The sequence below is a fragment of the Rana temporaria genome, chromosome 4 (genome assembly GCF_905171775.1).
Source record: "Rana temporaria chromosome 4, aRanTem1.1, whole genome shotgun sequence".
NCBI lineage: Eukaryota > Metazoa > Chordata > Amphibia > Anura > Ranidae > Rana > Rana temporaria.
The window spans coordinates 52,148,948-52,170,709 of NC_053492.1; the positions used below are offsets into that span (position 1 = coordinate 52,148,948).

Genomic DNA, 21,762 nt, shown 5'->3' on the forward strand with positions numbered 1-21,762 from the left:
GTCTGTACGACTTACCGGACATGTCCGCTCAGCCGAAAGCCATCGTCGCGGCGCGGCCACGTCACTGCGTATCCTGTCCGCAGGGATTTTGGTTTGATGGTGTGTACAACCATCAGACCAAAATCCGGCAGCGGAAATGTCCGATGAAAACGGTCCGGCGGACCGTTTTCATCGGACAGTCTGTCCGTGTGAACGAGGCCTAAGTGTTCCATCATGTGCATACTATATCTGCAGGAAGCTTTAGATCCTTGTCTACTCATCACTAGCAAAACAAATAAAAGTCCACTGGTAAGCTCAGAAAGAAAATGGCTATTAGTGACTCCACCAAATGACATATTCACAGACCAGAACTTAATGTTTTAATAGTAACATGAAGGGTGATATCAGCTGTGTTCCAATGAAGTCTAAAACAAATCAGGAGGACTCTGGAGGCTAATCCCCACCTTCTCTTTTACCTCTGCTAGCCCTCCCTCTGCATGCTTTTGTTGGACAACTAACAAACTAATTTTACATTTCAGAGACATCACTGCTAATATTTTTCTACTAACCACAACTATTTCTCTCCTCTATCTTTGCTGCCCACATTGCTTGGTTCTTGCCACCTTGGACAGTCGGCCCGACACATCCTTCATTTGGTTCCTTAACCCGCTTAAGTCCATCAAGTACCTCATCTGTAATCGCTACAAGTGGCTCATCATTAAGATCGTCTTGGCCTTGCTGCTACTGGCGATGGTGGCACTCTTCCTGTACAGCATGCCAGGCTACATGGTCAAGAAGTTGTTGGGAGCATGAAGAGAAGCCCAAGAAGAAAAGACTCTGCAGTGCCTATCCTTGCTCAAAACGTTTGTCCTTTCCATCATAGACTGTATAGTTTTGTGATGGGTTTCAGCAAAACATTTCCTGTGTGAATTTTTGTTTTAGTTTCTACTGAGAAGCGACTGAAAGGGGGAAAAGCTAACATTTGCCGAAAAAGATGAGGCTTCAAACTGTTTTTTTTTTCCTTTAGCAACAAAAGCTTCCTTCTTTTTAGATACTAGCCTGGATTATTTACAGAACATTCAAATCTAGAAACAATTCTCTTTGGTGAGAGTTATATAGGTTAGACTGTCACTGAGTTTATGAACATTTTTGCCCAACACAAGGCATAACACTAACCAAACCAAGACCAGTAGAATTTTCCAATCTGTGACTGTCTCTTTAACGCTGACCAAAGTTATACAGGTGGTAAAGATGTAAATGTTGGTTAGGATTCCATATTGCAATACAGGATCCTTTCAGTTAAGTCAAAATATGGTTTTATGAGCCTTGTTCAAAGAGTAGGACACTTAGGCTTGCTTTATTATTAAAATCCTAGTAGTTTTGAGATCATCCTCATGATTTCTTGGCTAGTAGGGCATGACGAGAATTATAGTTTCATAGTTGATAGAGAGCCAGACAGGGATGTTAGTTGATATGGTTTTTGAATTATGCAAATTTACTCATAACTGCAGTAACTGGATCTTTCTCCCCACTTGCCTGTATTCCCGATTCTAAATCCTTAAAATAGGAAGGGGACACTTTCAAATACACTGAAGTGGACATTTTCATTATTATACAATTTAAACCAAACACCTCAAGATACCCCAACCAATCATACTGCGTTCTTTCACTCCCCCACCAATCCCACTCTCTAAAACCCAATACAGTAAATGGTAGCAGAAACCACAATCTGCTTAACTCTAGAAATGGCTGCTCTAGAATCCTTCAGCTCAAGTGCAATATCATTGGCTGACCCTCTCCTTGATAGTGAACACACAGGAAAATGTTTGGTCACATGTCCAGTTAGCTATGGAATCTCAGATCAGAAGTTTCTACAGCCTAAATTAGTATTTTATTGTTCTACTGCCTTTCATGGGTTTAAACAAGTGGGGTGGGCAGTGAAACAGTGGATCATGTTTTAATGATATCCGCTTTCAAATATCCAGTGGGAAATTGTTAAATAAGTTCCAATCAGGTGCAAATATATATTTTGAAGGAAAATGTATCCTCATAGAATGGATCAACAGCTTATCTTCAGCCCTTCACATGACCAAGCAAACAAAACGTGTAAAATTATTATTATATTCAGATCTGACCTTTGCAAACCCATAGACAGTCTTCCAAAACAACTAGAATCGATCCATATGTCCAATTTTTGCTTGTGTATAGGTACACCAAGGGTTGTATTTTAAAAGACGGTTATCAGAATGTTATGTTGTTTTGAAATCTGTAATTCAAGAATACTCTTTGTAGTTCTTTTTTTATTCCCCCAAAATTGAAAGTTTTCTCTGCACAAATGAACATCATTCATTTCCAGTTGGGTTTACTATTTATCATTTTGACAAAATGATCAATTAATCTGAGCCTTAAGGTATCAATCATTCCAGTGTAATAACTGAAAATCAAATAGTAATAACAATAATAATAGTAGTAATTTTAATAATAGTAGTAATTATAATAATATATTTAAAATACTTCTGGCAGGTTCCAGCTGGTCTTGTGGATATGATTTTAAGGCACTTTTAATTATATATACCTAAAGCACAATTTTCTCAGTAAAATCTTACAGCTAACAGCCTCACAACTTACATCCTATTATTAAAGTCCAACTACACCCCCCCCTACCCTCCAGCCCCCTTGTACATTTTATTTTGAATCCATTTGTAAACATAACTATTTTCCAGCAGTCTTTGGTAGGGTAGTATAACATCACAGGTCCTCTTCCTTTAGCGATGTCCTCGTCCTAAATACCATAGAGAGAGGCACCACATTATGATGTGTCGCCAGTCTTTACAACTTTCTCCTGTGAAGTCATCATGACCTGGTGACATGCCTCCAGGGGGCAGGTCCTTGACACTGTCCGCTAGCAGGAATCTGGTTTAATGACACTGGGCGCCTAGAGCGACGAGTCTACAACTGGAAAGGAGGTGAGTATTGTAGCAAGAGCTGCATATTTTATTTCAACAAGGTCTGGGCCTTTCATATTTCAATAAAAGAAAAACTGTCAGTTGAGCTTTAATAAACCAGTAATTCTCAACCACTTTCATTGGGCCCCTCATGTTGGAGGATTGTGGAACCTTTAAGAGGCATTCCAGGTATGGCATTTCTTCCATAGTTGCATTGGTCCAGCTTGCAAAGCATTCTCTGATTGGACAAGGTGGTTAGCATGACGTTACCACCCAGCCTCTCCTCATTCAAACAGAGAACGTTTTGCAATCATTGAGCAAAGCATTCCAAACGGTCAACCTCCTCTTAAAGCTCAACAGTGCAGCAGGGCAGCCGCTTGGGATAGGACCCAGAAGCTGGTGGAGATCTCTGGAATAGTTGTGTCTACTACAGTGATTTCCAGCTGCTAGAGGGATCCAACAGGTACTGTATATGCCTAGTTACTTAGGTCCAAGCTGGTCCATGTAAACAAATCCATAACTGGAATTCTTCTTTAAGTTTCATTGTCGTACGTATTCCAAAACTGCAAAAAATGTGAAAGCTTGCAATCCATGGATCTCAAAAATAGAATAGGTTTCAGTATCCAAAAAAGGGTTGAGCACCAAGGCCTTCTATACGGCCTCGGTATGACCTGTGTGTTACAGCTCTGCAAATAGAAACTTTAAAATATATTTCTTTTAGGAAATAGTTCTTTTTTCATTCCACTCATGCAGACAAGTTGCAACTTCAAGAACAGGGGATATGCAAAATTATTTGACATGAAACACAATGCAATAAGCCCCATGCATTCAGTGATGATCAAAGCACAATATCCATTAAAGAGCACAGGGTAAAGTCTCTCAATCCACACATCATTCACCATTGTTTGCATTTAAGGTGTGATATCATGACATTTCTAGCAGTGTTTTATTTTTTCCACCATCATGCCTCTTTTTATTTTATTGTTACTTTCTTCCTTCTTTATGATATAGGGAAGTACCTCCCTGCCTTGCACTAATTTCAGTTTGTGTATGTTGTAAAGAATTTTATTTATAAGTTTTATTGTGTGAATTATAATTTGTTATTTTCTTTTTCTTTTCTCTTTTTTGTTTTGTCTATTTTTGTGTTTGTTGTTGTGGCTGTTATTTGACTTGTTTGTTACAATAAAATGGTGACTCCATCCATCGTCCAGTCGTCCTAATACTAGTCTGATGTGGCTGCTTAACCCGATGCGTATAGTGTGCGTACTGGTGTGGAGGAATTACAAGTGGCATGTCTTTGGTCTGTTGTTGACCTGCATGCTGTTGACGTTTTTGGCCTTGGCTTTGTACACATTACCCGGGGTGCTCAACCAGAGATTTATAAATCCTGGTAGATGAATTTGACACTGAGGACAGACATCCTAGATGTAACCAACTATATTGAAAAGGTGCTTATTATGCCAACCCAGCTCTATTATTTGCTACCACAGGCAACCACAACTGGGTATACTGTTTTCCCACCTTAGTAGTGTCAGTTGTAAAACATTATTTAAGAAATGGAGAAAAACACCTTTTAGAGCCCACAGATGCATCCTTAATATTCTCCAGAATGGTAAGTCCATCATTTAAGCCCAACTCCAGCTACATTTGGATAAGGGAGGAAAAAAAGAAGAATTATAACTTCTATAAAATCTGTGATGACTGTGAATGCATTGGAGACATCTTTCCTCACTTCTTGTTTCTGTAACAGGGGGGAATGGGCATCACTGGGACATCAAGAAAATGAGAACAATTAGAACCCGAGCAGGTGTCCCCATTGGAGAGATTTTCAATCATGTCATACGACATAAAAGCAATTTAAACTTGCTCACTGCAATTGGGAATTGTCAAAGCAAAGACCTTTCTGGAATTATGTTCCCAGGCCTGTACCTGCGACTTCTTTTCCAGTTTCTGATACCCGTTAATGGGCTCTGCCTGTTTTTTCAAAGACCCCTGTTTGCCTCCTGTCCAGACCTATTTGACCTCAATCTCAACTCTGTACTACATCTAACTTTTTTCAGCTTTTGCAATCCCATCACTGCTTGCGGGTGCATGTGTGAATACTAAGAGGCTTCTTTAAATCTGAGCCTTGGCTATCTTTAGGGTCTACACTCATCTAGCATTGTGGAGGGTCCACTACCACTGTAACTGGCACCATGCCATCAGGAACAGGGAAGGAGGGGAAATCACTCCTACTGACACACAGACAACTACAAAAGCCCATCAGAGGCTCTATTTAATATTCTATCCAAAAATAACAGAGGAAAATAAATGTCTGGAGTTGGGCTTTCATGCTTCATTGGCAGAAGGCACATTGTATATATTCACATTCACAGACAGTCCACACTCCCAAAATTGTTAAATAGTAAAGACTTTCCCCAAGGCTGTACTGTTTGAAGACAGCGGAGTTTGGACTAGCCGCCCAACAGAGAGGTATGTTTTTGGTGTCTTCTATTGAAGAAGCAATGGTTGCTTAAAAAAGAGCTACAAGAACATCCAGAGTCAGCAAATAACCAAGACTGTAGAATTGCAATTAATTTGAACATGCAGTTATTTTTTTTGTGAAGACTGGAAGCGCACAGAGCCGTACCTCATTTTGTCTAAATTTCTAGACAGTAATCTGCAGAGAATTATCAAATTTCAGTTTTTCAGCCTAGGTTTACATTGGAGCAATTTGTTATGCGATTTGATAGCTGAAATCGCATGACAAGTCGCAGCCTATTGGAGGCAATGGCACTGTTCCAATCAGTGCAACACCGATTTTGTAGCGCCTGCACCGATTTGCAAAAGTAGTTCCTGCACTATTTTTGTCAACTTTAATAGGCATCTGTGCATGAAGCCACACAGATGTCTATCAAGTAGCACCTGAAATCGCGCTGACCTTGCTACTGTGAAATCGCACTACTTCAAGTGAAGTAGCGCGATTTCAAAAGAAACATCAATGTGAACCAGGGCTAAGGGAGATCTTTGGACCCCTTGGCCAGCTGTTTCTCTTTTCTGTTCTCTGCTGTTACCTAGCTTATACTCACTGGCATCTGGTCAACAAACCAGACCAGTAGATAAATGTGTATTATAACGATAGCTTAACAGACAGACTCATGGGCTTGCCTAGCCAAATTCAACATATAGTCCATTGTAAAATTAGAAAAGTAAAATGTCTGCCATAAAGCAGACACTACAAGAAGCCTACTACTACTATCATTAGCCAGAAATGTTTCTGTGCCCCTCTCTAATTTAGTTTCACTTTATAACTGGGGCATGACTTTACCTGACTTGTGATACTAAGCTCTGATGGCAAATTACAATGCCTTTACTGGCCACGGAGTCTAATATTAAGACTTCTACGTATACCTGTGTGTTTATCGGAGGTTGGCAGGACGCTCTGCTGGTTATAGGCCACCTATAGTTGGTCCTTAAGGGAGAAGGGATGAAGGGGGAAAAAAAGGAGAACCATTCCACTTATGTGAGTCCAGAATTCAATTTTATTTGTAATTGACAAGATGAGCCAACATATTTTAGGGGTTAAAGGTCTCCCTAGTTACAAACATACTGTAGATGAATATATAAAATGAATCTAAAAACCCAGTCTGACACAATTTTTTATAATTATTAGCTGTTATATCCTTGCAAAAGGTATACATACACTACACCAGGGGTGCCCAACCTTTTGAAGAGCGAGGGCCACTTAAGCAACTTGGTAACCAGTCGAGGGCCACAATGAGCGGAGCGGGCGGATGACAGGTCACGGCTACTCTATAGGCCCTCCGATCCGCCCTGATGAAGGATGAAGGAGAAAAATTCCCTGCTGTTTTTCGGATTGGAGGTAGGCGGGCGTAAACAGACACCTGTCGCTCTATAGAGGTGAATTGAGGGTCCCATTTGGTCGGGCTGATCGCGTGAAAAGGGCCTACGGCTGCTTTCACATTGATGCACTGTGGTTTACCCACACCGCTGGTGCAGCGTAGTGCACCTGTGTCTATCGTGTGGGTTAGCTGAACTTTGCCATAGACTCCACATGTGGCAAAAGCTGACGCTGTAGAGGAAGCATCGGTTTATGGAGCTCTGCTCCGCAGCCGCTTTCTTCCTCTACCACCAGCTTTATTCACAACACTGATGCTTTGACCTGCGATCTGGGCTTGCCAACCCACCATTCCAGAGCAGGAGGTTGCGGGCCACATCAGAGGGCTCCGCGGGCCCCATGTGGCCCCCGGGCCACTGGTTGGCCACCCCTGCACTACACTATTCAATGAGACTGGATAGTGGAATGGTAGCTGGCAGGGTTTGTTGGGGAAAATTAGGCCCCAGTAACAAAGGGACACTAAATCAAAGAGAAGCAAAGAAGAGGCTTTTCTGGGTACTAAATGTAGTAGTAAAAAACTTGTAGTGGCATCATAGGCAGGAATTTACCACCATTCAAGTTCAAGGATCAATTGAATAGATCAAGTTCGTTTAAACGTGTGTTAGCATCTTAATACTGGGAGTAAATAGGGGCGAGGATCTATTTTTTGGGCCCTCTCACCTTATAAACTTGAGATCTATAGTATGCTTTCTTCAAATTCAGTTTATAACCTCCATACATACATAGGTCTTGTAAATTCTATGACCGGCATGAAGCCCCATTTCTAAACAACTTTTTCATCTCCACCAGGGGCAGTCAAGGTACAGCTCATCGGTGTGACCTGTAACCTACCAAATGCCCCAGAGTAGCCTAACTAGTCTCTATAGTGCAACACTAAATGGAGTAAAATACAAAGTACCTCATTTAAGGATTGTCATCCAAGTACCCACTTAGATGACTGCGATGTTTACAGTTAATGATGTATTGAAGGCGTCTTATAGGTCCATTATTGGAATACAGAGATTTAATATTGAGAGAGAAACTGAGTTCTGTATATGATTATTTTTCTAGCCTGTGTTTTGTATGAACAATTTCACTCATTGACATTGGATTAAAGGAACATATTTGAAAACATAAGGTGGCGATTCTGTTTATTTTTTTTTTTTAAATTTAAAGTATTTATTGTATTCAAAAAAGGTTTTATTACAAAACAACGCCAATTGGGCATACCCTGAACATACATGAAAAAGAGAAAAAAATAGAAATAATAAAAAATTGCTCTTCAAAATGTTTCAGGACTTGAGATGTTAAAACAACATAAGTCAAGCATGTATATAGATAGAAAATAGCACTGTGTTGAGTGCGTCCACGGTAAGTGAAGGTCTACATAGGGTAACAAACAGGAGATTTGCTGATATTGTGAAAGGTTTTGACTACCGCATGGGATCTTTATGCAGGCATAGGGATTGAGGGGGCTGGGGTTGTAAAAGTACCTGAGTGGGAGGGAGTAGGTGAGAAGTTGGGCCGGTTTGGGACACTGGTAGAAGAAGAATATTCTGTTTATTTTTATGCCTAGATTGTCAACAGTGTCTTGTAGTCCAACCATTCCATTTTTCTAGGACTATTGGGAAAGATCTCCCTGGCAGTGTTTATGGTCTGCCACTCCTGCCATAGTCATTGTGAAATCACGAGTTTCTCTTATATGCATTCTTAGTGGTGTAAAATAAGGAAAATCCACCTGCAAGAATAAAATACACTGTATGGCCTCGTACACACGGGCAAGAATCTCGTCAGGAAAAAAAAATGTAGTTTTTCCCGACGAGATTCTTGGCAAGAATCTCTTGCCGCCCAAGTGTACACTCGGTTCACAGCGGTTCTCTTGAAAGGCAAGAACGCTGTTACGTCATCACGTACGACAAGCATGCGCTCGTCACATTCGATGCCGTCACCGCCATCTTGCTTCACCCTAACTATGCAGTGGAAGCTACCGTGCATGAGTCAAAGTCATTTTGAGCATGCGCGGGTTTCCGCGGCGATAGGCAAGTATACACACTCTCGGGTTTCTCGCCAGGAAACAGGCCGACAAGAATCTCGACGAGAAAATAGAGAGCAGGATCTCTATTTTTCTCGTCGAGATTATGGCCAGATTTCCAGACGAGAAACGCTCGGTTTAGTTGGCAAGAAAGCTCTGCCAGCAGTTTTCTTGCTGGTTCTTGCTGAGAAAACCGAGCATGTGTCCTGCCTCTAATGAGTGGCAAGATATACCCCCATAATTTTTTTAGTCACACAGGAGACTCAGTCATCTTGATGAAATCACCATGAAATTTGTCAAGGCAGATGCCGATTGTCCAAAAACAGAATGGTGCAGGGTGGAGGTTTGTGAAACCATTGTGTTCTGAAGTTGTGAATTGTCCAATCACCAGGGTAGAGATGTTAAAACAGCATTTCAAATAGCTGACAGGTGGCGTTGAAGGCCCCCACTCCTGCTTAGGGATAGTTCTTCCAGTATGACATAGATGGTCTCTCTCATGCCTCTTGAGAACCAAATGTTCTCTCTGTCCATGATGTGGCCCTAGCTGTCCTTATTCCATTACGCCTAGGTTCACATTGAAGCGATTTGTAATGCGAATTGAGAGATCAAATCACATGACAAGTCGTAGCCTATTGGAGGCAATGGCAGTGTTCCAATCGGTACGACACCGATTTTGCGGTGCCGCACCGATTTGCAAAAGTAGTTCCTGCACTACTTTTGTCGATTTGAGGTGCGATTTCAATAGACACCTGTGCATGAAGCAACACAAATGTCTATCAAGTAGCCCCTGAAATCGCGCTGACCTTGCTACTTTGAAATCACGATACTTCAAGTAAAGTAGCGCGATTTCAAAGTAGCATCAATGTGAACCAGGGCTACATGTAGGAAGACTGCTGAGCTCTGACCCGCAGAGTTTGCCCTCCAATGTTGGACATTTGTCGAGTGTGCTTATGAATGCTGTGGTTTATTCCTGACATTCTTTGGAACTGAGGAGGCTACCAAGTATGCTAATGAGATGAAATGTAAAATGCATTCCACATTAAAGAACAAGACCAGTTGAATGCAGGTAACTAGGTATAGTATGAATAAATCGATAACCTTCACAAACACAAAATAAAAATTTGACACAAACAGAAAACTACGTTTATTGTCATTTTTCTTTTTACACAAATGATAAATTTACTTCCTGGTGAATCAACTCTGACCGAAATCCACCTTCATTATCTGCGTCGGAGGAATCTCTAGCTCTGTGTTGATCTTTAAATGGAAACAAAAAAGGACAATATGAGTGATCTGACATAATATAAAGTCAGAAGGTTTGACAGGAGGATCACATCACTCTGGTGTACCAGCAAGGAGTACAAACAATTCAAAGTGGTTCTAAAGGCCCTGCAATGGACATAAGGGCGCCGGGAGACCGTCCACTGATGGAGTGTAGGGAATTTTTACACTTTGCACATTTATTTTAGGTTTGTAATATGTGATCTAGAAATATGATACTATGGGATTTTATTTTACTCAATCTCTATTTCAGTTTTCATCCATAGGGAGTTCCTATAATCCTATACAGTTACATATTCTTCTGCAGCCAGCAAATGATAAGGTGACTGTCCTTACAGATCCCTACTGATATTTATAAGGAAACCATTTAGCAAGTTGACTCATCACTGGATTGGAATTTCCCATTGTTCAATGTTAAATCCAGGTCTCAGTAATATCTGTCATGCATATACTACAGCAAATGTTACCACAAGCCCAAGTCTGATTATTTCTGCATTTTATCAATGATTTGGCCTTTAATTCCTTTGCAGGACTTGCAGAACATCATTCAATTGATTGCAAAGGTACTTTTTTCCCTTAAAATAACAAACATGTCATACTTACCTGCGCTGTGCAATGGTATTGCACAAAGTGGCCCCAAACCTTCTCTCCTGGGGTCCCCTGCTGGTGCCCCAGGCTCCTTCTCTTCTGAGTGTGTCACCTGTGTAGCTTGATCCCAAGCCAGGCCATGTGCATCTATTGACACACATAGCACGGCTCAGCCCTGCCACCTGCTCCCTCCTCGCAGGATTTGACTGACAGCAGCAGGAGCCAATGACTACTGCTGCTGTCAAACCTCCTGTGAGATGAGTGGAGGGAAGGACAGCGCTGCTGCAGACGGGCACAGCACAGGATACAGATAGGGCTCAGGTAAGTATTTAAGGGGGGGGGGGATTTTTTTACCTTAAAGTGTATGTAAACCCTCACATATACCCAGTGAAGTGAACAGTCTCAGATGATACACAGAGATGAAACAAATCTCCCTACATAAGTTTTACATGTATATCTGCTGTCTTCAGCTTTATATATTTTTTAGGAAGTTCACATTGTGTTACACTTTTCTTTATCGTACATCACGGGACACAGAGCGGCATTCATTACTATATGGGTTATATGGAGTACCTTCAGGTGTAGACACTGGCAATCTCAAACAGGAAATGCCCCTCCCTATATAACCCCCTCCCATAGGAGGAGTACCTCAGTTTTTCCGCCAGTGTCTTAGGTGTTAGTCATTGTTTAGCTTGCCTCCACATCCTTGGGATTAGGTGAGCTAACCGGTTCTGTCCAAAAAAGCCTCAGCGCTAAAGTGGTCAGTAACCGGACCCCAAACCCTTGGGGTATAGCCCATAATGCTTTTCTTTTTAGAGAGCTGGACCCTGGGCCCAGAACTTAGAAACCTTTGGGTGCCTAATGTTTCTGTTGCCAGAGTGCTATATGGGCCCAGGACAGTGGATCCTTCATAGGAACCCAGGGCCTGAAGGTCTAGACATCCCCACCGAGATGGGGGAAGATTGGGCCTCTTGCTTGGCAAAGTCCTGCGGCATGGAGCAGGTAAGTGAGGGGAAAACTTGCGGAACTTGGTTCTTAGCAGGTTTTTTCTGGGGGGTCACAGGGGACATGCCTAAAGTTATGCGCTGCATCTGGCAAACTAGTCACATATCATAAAGATAGGATGGCTCTATATGTATTATTCCCCATAAGATGTGACCTCCCTTGTAGTGTTGGAAAAGCATTGAGTGGGGCCTGTGTGATATAAAAGTATATGTGTGTGTCAGAGAGCTGTGCTTACCTGCAAGCCTCCAGGCGATGCTCCATTCAGTCTTCCTCCTCACGGCCTGCAAAGCAGGCAAAACGCTGACCTCCTCATGGTTCCAGGCTGCAGGCTGCAGTTTGCTGGAGCAGAGAGGTCCCTTCCTCCCAACCCCACCCCCCCCTGTCGGGAGGGGCATTTCCTGTTTGAGATTGCTGGGGGGGAAGGGCGGGTCAGTGGCTTAAGGAAGGGGCGGCCCTTCCTTGTTTGTTCCATATAGCTCATTCAATACTTTGGAACTGAGGAGGAAAGACCAGAACGGCAAGCACGGGGCGCCGAGGACACACAGTGGCCAGAAAGAATATTGCAGTCTTCAGAAAGACTGTTTTCAAGCCTAGGAATAGGCTGTTTCTTTTCCATCTCATAGTTTTTCTTGCAATACTACTCAGGGGGACAGAATGTTTTTTCTTTCCTAGATTTGAAAAAAAAAAAAAAAAAAAAAAAAAAAAAAAGTGTCATCTAGGGGAGAGGAAGCATTTTTTATCCCCCAAACAGGTGTTTGGGCATTTAACTATTTATAAGTCCCAGGTACCAATAAGTAGCAGGTGTACCTCGGTATTGTACCATGGCATCAAAAAACAAGGGTACAAGAGGTGGGGATTCCCCCAGAGAGTCTGAGGTCTCGGACAAAGCTATGCCGCTGCTTTCCCCACAGGGAGCCTTGGGGCCATCGGGATCTGGGGCTGGAGCTGACGCGGGTCAGTCCAACCCTAAGATGGTCACGGAGGAGGTATTACTCACCTCTTTAAAAGAGATGCAGAAAAGCATGGGTAAAATGATAGCCGCAGCTATGCGGGGCAGTAAGCGGAATAGATCTCCGTCGCCCGAGCGCGGACCCTCAGAAGAGGAGGTCCTTTCCTCAGGGGAATTGGACGACCTCTTGGACAAGGACCAAGTAGGTTCAGGGATCGAAGATCCGGATACAGAGGAGTCTGGGGCAGTCTCCCTGAGGGAGAGCTGGTGGATTCAAGGATTGTCGGACTTGGTCCATAGGGCATTCAACTTGCCAGTACCAGATCTCCAGGTATCGACGGTTTCAGCTTTGGGCTCACTGAGGGCGCCTCAAAGCAATGCTGTGTTTCCGATCCATCCTCTATTAGAGGGAGTTTTGTTCCAAGATTGGAACAAGCCAGATAAGATCTTCTTACCACCTAAGAAGTTCTCTGTCCTATATCCTATGGAAGAAAATTTTTCCAAAAGATGGGCTACTCCTGCAGTGGACGCAGCCATCTCATGTGTTAACAAATCGTTAACATGCCCTGTAGAAAACATACAGGTGTTCAAGGATCCAGTTGATAAGCGCTTGGAAGCACTACTTAAGAACTCCTTCACTACTGCAGGGGCAGTAGTACAGCCAGCTGTGGCTGCGATTGGGGTCGCTCAAGCATTATCGGATCAATTTAAGCAGATGCTTAAACTTATTCCTGCCCAGCAGGCAGAAGAATTTTCGGATGTCCCTAAGGCCATATGTTTTACGGTAGACGCAATCAAGGATTCTATCCAGCAAGCGTCACGTTTATCGTTATCCCTTATCCATATGAGAAGACTCTTATGGTTAAAAGGCTGGGAGGCTGAGCCCCCATGCAAGAAGCTCCTGGTAGGGTTCCCCTTCCATGGAGGACGACTCTTCGGAGAAGACCTAGATAAATACATTCAGACCATTTCAAACGGCAAGAGTACTCTCTTGCCAACTAAGAAGAAGGTTCAGGGGCCTGCGTTTAAACGACAGTATTCCCCTGGGCAGGGGCCCTCTAATGCCAAGCAGTATCGACGGCCTCCTGCAAAAGCAAACTTCGGCTTCAACAGCAAATCACAAGGACAGGCTGTTAGAGGCAAAAGGCAGTGGTTTCGCAAACCAGCAAAACCAGCCCCCAAGCCAACCTTATGAAGGGGCGCCCCCACCCACGAAGGTGGGGGGAAGGCTGCGACTCTTTTCAGAGATTTGGGAAGCCAGCATTCCCGACGAGTGGGTACGGTCTTCCGTGGCCACAGGCTACAAATTAGATTTCCTAAGGTTTCCTCCTCCTCATTTCCAGGAGTCGAGGATTCCAAACGATCCGCCTCGGATTCCGGCCAGTCCTGGAACAGGGGCTGGGTTTCTACTCCAACCTATTCATCATCCCAAAATCCAATGGAGATGTCAGGCCAATTTTGGACCTAAAAATGGTAAATGCATATCTAAAGATCCGCTCATTTCGGATGGAATCCGTGCGGTCAGCAGCTGCCACACTCCAGAAGGACGACTTCATGGCGTCCATAGACATAAAGGATGCCTACCTTCATGTTCCAATTTATCAGCCACATCAAAGATATCTACGCTTCATGGTGGCTTCGCGTCACTTCCAATTCGTGGCGCTTCCCTTCGGGTTGGCTACGGCCCCCCGGGTGTTCACGAAGGTCCTAGCTCCGATCCTAGCCAAGCTAAGGATCCAAGGGGTCACGATCCTAGCATACCTGGACGACCTCCTAGTCATAGACCACTCGTCTCCCGGCTTGGAGCGAGCAGTGGCCCTCACGGTCCAATACCTCGAGAGGTTCGGCTGGGTCCTAAATCGAGAAAAGTCAGCTTTCCAGCCCACAAGGCAGTTGGAATATCTCGGCATGAGATTAGACACAGAACAACAAGGAGTGTTCCTACCTCTGAGGAAGGTAAAAGCCATCAAGGAATTAATCCTACTGGTTCTAAGCAAGAAAGAACCGACTATTCGCCTATGTATGAGGTTACTAGGCAAGATGGTGGCCACGTTCGAGGCGGTACCATACGCCCAGAGCCACACTCGCATCCTACAGGCAGCCATCCTGTCAGCATGGAGCAGAAGGCCACAGGCCTTGGATATCCCGTTGCCGCTCTTATCAAGAGTCCGACAAAGTCTGTGTTGGTGGTTAGACCCTCAGAATCTACTGAAGGGGAAGTCTTTCAGCCCAGTGGCTTGGAAGATAGTGACCACAGACGCCAGCCTGACGGGCTGGGGAGCAATTTTGGATGGTTGCACTCGCCAAGGTACTTGGGCAAAGCCAGAGAAGCAGTTGCCCATCAACATCTTGGAGCTCAGAGCTGCTCGACTAGCCCTCAGGGCTTGGACGTCAAAATTGCAGGGGTTCCCGGTGAGAATTCAATCAGACAATGCCACGGTCGTGGCATACATAAATCACCAAGGGGGAACCAGGAGTCAAGCCGCTCAGAGAGAGGTGAGCTTGATTCTCCTATGGGCAGAGGCGCATGTGCCCTGCATATCGGCAATATTCATTCCAGGAGTGGACAACTTTCAGGCGGACTTCTTAAGCCGCCAGACTCTATGGCCGGGGGAATGGTCTCTGCATCCACAAGTCTTTCAAGCACTCTGCCAAAGATGGGGAGTGCCGGACGTGGATATCATGGCATCGAGACTCAACAAGAAACTAGACAGGTTCATATCCCGCTCAAGGGATCCGATGGCCTGCGGAACCGATGCGTTGGTTTGCCCTTGGCATCAGTTCAAACTTCTTTATGCGTTTCCCCCGCTCCAGTTACTACCCCGCCTGCTGCGCAGGATCCGGGTGGAACACATACCAGTCATCCTGGTAGCTCCAGCATGGCCCAGAAGGGCATGGTACTCACTCATCCTAAAGATGGTAGTGGGAGACCCTTGGACTCTTCCTCTACGGCCAGACCTGCTATCGCAAGGTCCGATCCTCCACCCTGCCTTACGGCATCTAAATTTGACGGCCTGGAAGCTGAATCCCTGATTCTCAGGGGTAGAGGTCTGTCTCAGAAAGTAGTCTCTACCCTAATCAGAGCCAGGAAACCGGTCTCTAGGGTGATTTATTACAGGGTCTGGAAGGCCTATGTAGGCTGGTGTGAGTCCAAGCGATGGCTTTCTCGCAAATTTACCATCGATAGAGTATTAAGTTTTCTCCAGCTAGGAGTGGATAAAGGATTGGCATTAAGCACAATCAAAGGACAGATTTCTGCTCTGTCAGTGTGGTTTCAGCGGCCGCTGGCCACCCACTCGCTGGTTAAGACCTTCCTTCAAGGGGTCTTACGTATTAGACCTCCAGTTAAATCCCCGCTTTGTCCGTGGGATTTAAATCTTGTTCTGTCAAGTTTACAGAAACAACCGTTTGAGCCGTTGGCTGAAATTCCTTTGGTTCTACTGACAAGGAAGTTAGTATTTTTGGTTGCCATAGTTTCCGCAAGAAGAGTTTCGGAGCTAGCGGCCTTATCCTGTAAGGAACCATATCTTGTTTTTCATAAGGACAGGGTCGTTCTCCGCCCTCATCCTTCCTTCCTACCGAAGGTCATATCCAGTTTTCATTTGAACCAGGATTTGGTATTACCATCCTTCTTCCCTAAACCTACTTCCAGAAAGGAAGGGTTGCTGCATACCTTGGATATTGTCAGGGCCATGAAGGCCTATCTTAAAGCTACAAAGAAGATCCGGAAAACAGATGTGCTGTTCATTTTACCGGATGGGCCCAAGAAGGGGCAGGCAGCTGCAAAGTCCACCATTTCTAGGTGGATTAAGCAATTAATCACTCAGGCCTACGGCTTGAAAGGGTTGCCTCCTCCAGTATCATTAAAGGCTCATTCTACTAGAGCCATGGGCGCCTCCTGGGCAGCACACCACCAGATCTCTATGGCTCAAGTTTGCAAGGCGGCAACCTGGTCTTCTGTCCACACGTTTACAAAATTCTACAAGTTGGACGTAAGAAGGAATACTGATACTGCCTTCGGGCAGGCAGTGCTGCAGGCTGCAGTTTGAGACCCTCGGATTCCGGGGGCTCCTCTTTTTTGAGTTAAATTTAAAATTTAAAATTATTTTTCTCAACTAAGTTGGATTTATTATGATTTGAGTATATCTCTAAATTAAATCCTTTTGTCTTGGAGATGTTCTCCCTCCCCTCATTGTAAGCATTGCTTTGGGACATCCCATATAGTAATGAATGCCGCTCTGTGTCCCGTGATGTACGATAAAGAAAAAGAGATTTTTAATACAGCTTACCTGTAAAATCTTTTTCTTGGAGTACATCACGGGACACAGAGCTCCCACCCCTCTTTTTTGAGGACCATTTTGGGAGGCATACTGCTTGCTACAAAACTGAGGTACTCCTCCTATGGGAGGGGGTTATATAGGGAGGGGCATTTCCTGTTTGAGATTGCCAGTGTCTACACCTGAAGGTACTCCATATAACCCATATAGTAATGAATGCCGCTCTGTGTCCCGTGATGTACTCCAAGAAAAAGATTTTACAGGTAAGCTGTATTAAAAATCTCTTTTTTCTCATCCTGTTCAGCACTGAGTGTGAAGCCTGGGAATACAGCCAAGATAGCTGATTGGAGGAATGGCACACACCCCCACTCCACATAGGCAGAGACTTGTAGAGCTATTCTGTGAATAGTTCAGTTTCCTGCTAATCTATTTACAGTGGGGATCGAAAGTTTGGGCACCCCAGATAAAAAATTGTATTAATGTGCATAACGAAGCCAAGGAAAGATGGAAAATCTCCAAAAGGCATCAAATTACAGATTAGACATTCTGATAATATGTCAAAAAAAGTTAGATTTTATTTACATCATTTACACTTTCAAAATTACAGAAAACAAAAAAATGGCGTCTGCAAAAGTTTGGGCACCCTGCAGAATTTATAGCATGCACTGCCCCCTTTGCAAAGCTGAGACCTGCCAGTGTCATGGATTGTTCTCAATCATCGTCTGGGAAGACCAGGTGATGTCAATCTCAAAGGTTTTAAATGCCCAGACTCATCTGACCTTGCCCCAACAATCAGCACCATGGGTTCTTCTAAGCAGTTGTCTAGAAAACTGAAACTGAAAATAGTTGACGCTCACAAAGCTGGAGAAGGCTATAAGAAGATAGCAAAGCGTTTTCAGATGTCAATATCCTCTGTTCGGAAAGTAATTAAGAAATGGCAGTCATCAGGAACAGTGGAAGTTAAAGCAAGATCTGGAAGACCAAGAAAAATATCAGACAGAACAGCTCGCAGGATTGTGAGAAAAGCAATTCAAAACCCACGTTTGACTGCCCGATCCCTCCAGAAAGATCTGGCAGACACTGGAGTTGTGGTACACTATTCCACTATAAAGAGATACTTGTACAAACATGGTCTTCATGGAAGAGTCATCATAAGAAAACCTCTTCTACGTTCTCACCACAAAAATCAGTGTTTGAACTTTGCAAATGAACATATAGACAAGCCTGATGCATTTTGGAAACAATTTCTGTGGACCGATGAGGTTAAAATAGAACTTTTTCGCCGGAATGAGAAAAGAACCTCTGTCCAACTGTTAAGCATGGGGGGTGGATCAATCATGCTTTGGGGTTGAATTGCAGCCAGTGGCACAGGGAACATTTCACGAGTAGAAGGACAAATGGATTCAATAAAATTTCAGCAAATTTTGGATGGTAACTTGATGCCATCTGTGAAAAAACTGAAGTTAAAGAGAGGATGGCTTCTACAAATGGATAATGATCCTAAACACACCTCAAAATCCACAGGGGATTGCATCAAGAGGCGTAAACTGAAGGTTTTGCCATGGCCTTCACAATCTCCTGACCTCAACATAATTGAAAATCTATGGATAGACCATAAAAGAGCAGTGCGTGACAGACAGCCCAGAAAGAACTGGAAGAATGGGCAAAGATACCTCAAACAAGAATTGAAAGACTCTTGGCTGGCTACAAAAAGCGTTTACAAGCTGTGATACTTGCCAAAGGGGGCAGTACAAGATATTAACTCTGCAGGGTGCCCAAACTTTTTTGTTTTCTGTAATTTTGAAAGTGTAAATGATGGAAATAAAATCTAACTTTTTTTGACATATTATAAGAATGTCTAATCTGTAATTTGATGCCTTTTGGAGATTTTTCCATCTTTCCTTGGTTTTGTTATGCACATTAATACAAATTTTTACCTAGGGTGCCCAAACTTTCGATCCCCAATGTATAGCAACCTCTCATGACACACATTTCAGGCTGGTTGTATTTAATGTGTTGGAGAACTTGTCAGAAGTTATCATACTGATACCAGAGGAACGGAGCAGCAGAAAGACACCGGACATAGTGCTTTGAAGAGAGATAAGAAAACACTACAGATATATGTGCCCAGCTCAAATTTCATGAATCGGTTTACATCCACTGTATTGCAGAGAATGCAAAGAAGGCTAAAAAAATGTTTGCCCCTTACTTGGGAACAGACACAGCCCCCCACAGTGGGAATATGGCTTAGGAAGTAGAGGAAGTAAACCGAATGGAAGATGTAGTCTGGACATCTCGACAAAAATGAAAAATCTATATGCAAACATGGTCACCATGGAATCTTTTTGTTTCTTCAGAGGAAGGAAGAAAACTATTGATGTGACCTCCAGGAAATGAGGGAGGAGGACATGTATCGTATAACTTAATTTGAGAGGAGGGAGAGCCTTTTGGGGGAGGGGGTGGTGGAATTTGGAAGGGTTCTCCTTTTAGGTTTCTTTTTTTTTCCCTTTAAGGTGGGGGGAGGGGGCAGAAAAAGGAAAGGAGGGGAATAGTCAGATATTAGCTGTTATGTCTGGAACATTAAGGGGGGAGTTGCTGTGCCGGGTCCTGAATCAGGGGTTGCGTTCCCACCTGACCAGGTTCAGTTAGCAATTTGGAAAGTGGACTATAGATGGAGATATTTCCAGTCATTGATATTCCCCCAGATTCAACGTCAAGGTTAAACGATATTGAATTTGATGATATGTTGTTGGTTACTTATATACAGTTGATGTATGTCCATTATGGAAGAGGCTGTTCATTTTCCTTTTTTTAAAATAATTAAAACATTTTTTATAAAGAAAAAGGTTTGCCTTTAGAACCACTTTCACTTGCTCACCATTCCACATCCAATGACTTGTAAATGTAGGTTTTGGCCTTAAAGGATCCTTTCACCAGCCTTCATTTTTAAATGAAATTAATATCAGCAGTAGGGAGTAATAAATATTAAAATAATTTGATACTTTTTCTTCACTCTTCCAGGAGTATCATATCCCTGTAAGTGCAGAGGTCCCCTGTGTATGCGCTCCTACTGCCAGCCATAGCATTTTTTACTGATAAAACATGGAAAATTACTGGCAGAGCACATTTTCTACTGGCAATCTGAGAAATTACAGAACTCCTATCGAAAACTAACACAGTGAATGTTTGAACAGTATAAACATGATATGGAAACACTGATAATAATAATAAGTTTAACAAATTTGCTTGATTTAAATTTAAAAATTCAACACAGCATGAAATTATCAGCCCCTGATAATTACTGGCAGTGGTAAAAAATCACATATTTTTACAAACTGTCAGTAAATTTACTGGCGGTTGGCAACCCTGCTCAGCTCTATGAGAGGACATCGGGAGGCTACCCTGAGAGACACACACAGATACAAGATACAAAGCAGTTCTATCTCTTGTGTCTGTGGCCAGGGGCATACATACACGTCTAAGGGGAATTCACTGAGACCCTTTTTACCTTTAAACAGGAGACAAGCTTTCTTACATAGATCTCCCTAATAAGCAAGAGCCTGGGAGGGTGACAATGATAATACAGCCCTCAGCTACTTCAGGGAAGCTTTGTGATTGGCCAATGATGAGCACTAATGTGGATCTTGGTATTGTGGTAATGTTCATGTCAGGGTAATATTAAAAAATATATAAAAACCTGCTGTCAGATATAAGGCACAGACACTTACTCTACTATACTCTACTTACTTACTATATATGTGATAAATACGACCCTTAAACATATATTTCATGAAGAAAAAAATGGCAAAAAAATGAGAAGGTGTGATGGAGACTTTAATCCAATCAAAGTGATATTTCTTACCTTGGAGTTGAGGTACTGATGTAACAACATCCTCAGCTCTCCATTCTGCTGTCTCAGCGCTGAAGTTTCAGAGATAAGCTGCCCTCGATTTGTCAGAACATCACTAAAACACAGAGTGAATGTCGGATCAAATTTATTGTACCAACAGAAAAACTGCGCTTGGAAAATAAGAACAAATCATAGTGAAAAATGATAAATAGTACAAAACAGAAACGTGAAGCAGCGGCTCTGCTGCAAAATATTCTCGCAAACCAAATATATTCCCGAAAGTGGAAAAATGGAAAAGATCCATTGTAAAAGGAAATTATAACAGTTTGGGCGTCAGTTTTGTTTTTACATTTTTTTTAGGACGTCACATTTTTTTTGTACAACTTTTGTTTTGATTATCCTGGATGTTACGAGCATTGAAATTTAATTACAATGCTTTTTCCAAGTGTTAAAAGATACAAATATTCAAGATTATGCAAATAAAGACAACATACTTAACAGTGCCATCGCTTTTATGGCATTCAGTCTTGGTTTTATTACCGTATGGAAGTAGGCTCCACCAACATAAATAGGTGGAGTGCAGGAGTGACAAGTTCTCATGACTTTTTTTACTGACAAGAAATGACATGACATGTGCAGCTCAAAAGTCAGCCCACGGACATATTTTTTTACAGGCAGCCGATTTTATAAACTGTCCATAAATTTATTGGCAACCCTGGTGGAGAGGTATATATGAAAGGTAGTGTGTTGGGGGTCAGAGGGGATGGGGAAGGTGGGGTAGAGGTGGGAGGGAAGGTGGAGTACCGGTGGGAGGGAAGGTGAGGTAGTAATGGGATTGGAGGGAAGGTGGAGTATGAGTGGGAGAGAAGGTGGGGTCGGGGTGGAGAGAACGTGGGATGGGGTTGGAGAGTAGGCGGGGTAGAGGTGGAAGAGAAGGTGGGGTAGGGGTGGGAGAGAAGGAGGGGTAGGGGTGGGAGGG

The 21,762-nt window shown here is 43.2% G+C and overlaps 2 protein-coding genes across 13 annotated transcripts in view; one reads left to right on the forward strand and one right to left on the reverse strand.

Moving 5' to 3' along the window:
* OTOF (otoferlin) overlaps positions 1-5,574 on the forward strand; it is a 465,027-nt gene extending 459,453 nt beyond the window's left edge. For 5 of the 12 annotated variants that reach the window (XM_040348386.1, XM_040348390.1, XM_040348393.1 and 2 more), the window contains exon 47: positions 612-700. Coding sequence is in view for 7 of the 12 variants with exons in the window: in XM_040348384.1 (XP_040204318.1) it covers positions 4,136-4,322 (187 nt within the window). In the remaining 5 variants the exon portion in view is untranslated. Of the gene's footprint in view, positions 1-611 lie in introns of all 12 variants that reach the window. The other 7 variants (XM_040348384.1, XM_040348383.1, XM_040348389.1 and 4 more) reach the window with 2 other exon arrangements.
* A 4,375-nt stretch (positions 5,575-9,949) lies between these two features.
* The window catches only part of DRC1 (dynein regulatory complex subunit 1), an 86,356-nt gene continuing 74,543 nt past the window's right edge, over positions 9,950-21,762 (reverse strand). Inside the window, exons 17-18 of the mRNA XM_040348396.1 lie at positions 20,796-20,898; positions 9,950-10,090 (exon numbers count right to left, since the gene is read on the reverse strand). Of these exons, the coding sequence (XP_040204330.1) occupies positions 10,028-10,090; positions 20,796-20,898 (166 nt within the window). The 3' untranslated portion in view covers positions 9,950-10,027. The remainder of the gene's footprint in view (positions 10,091-20,795; positions 20,899-21,762) is intronic.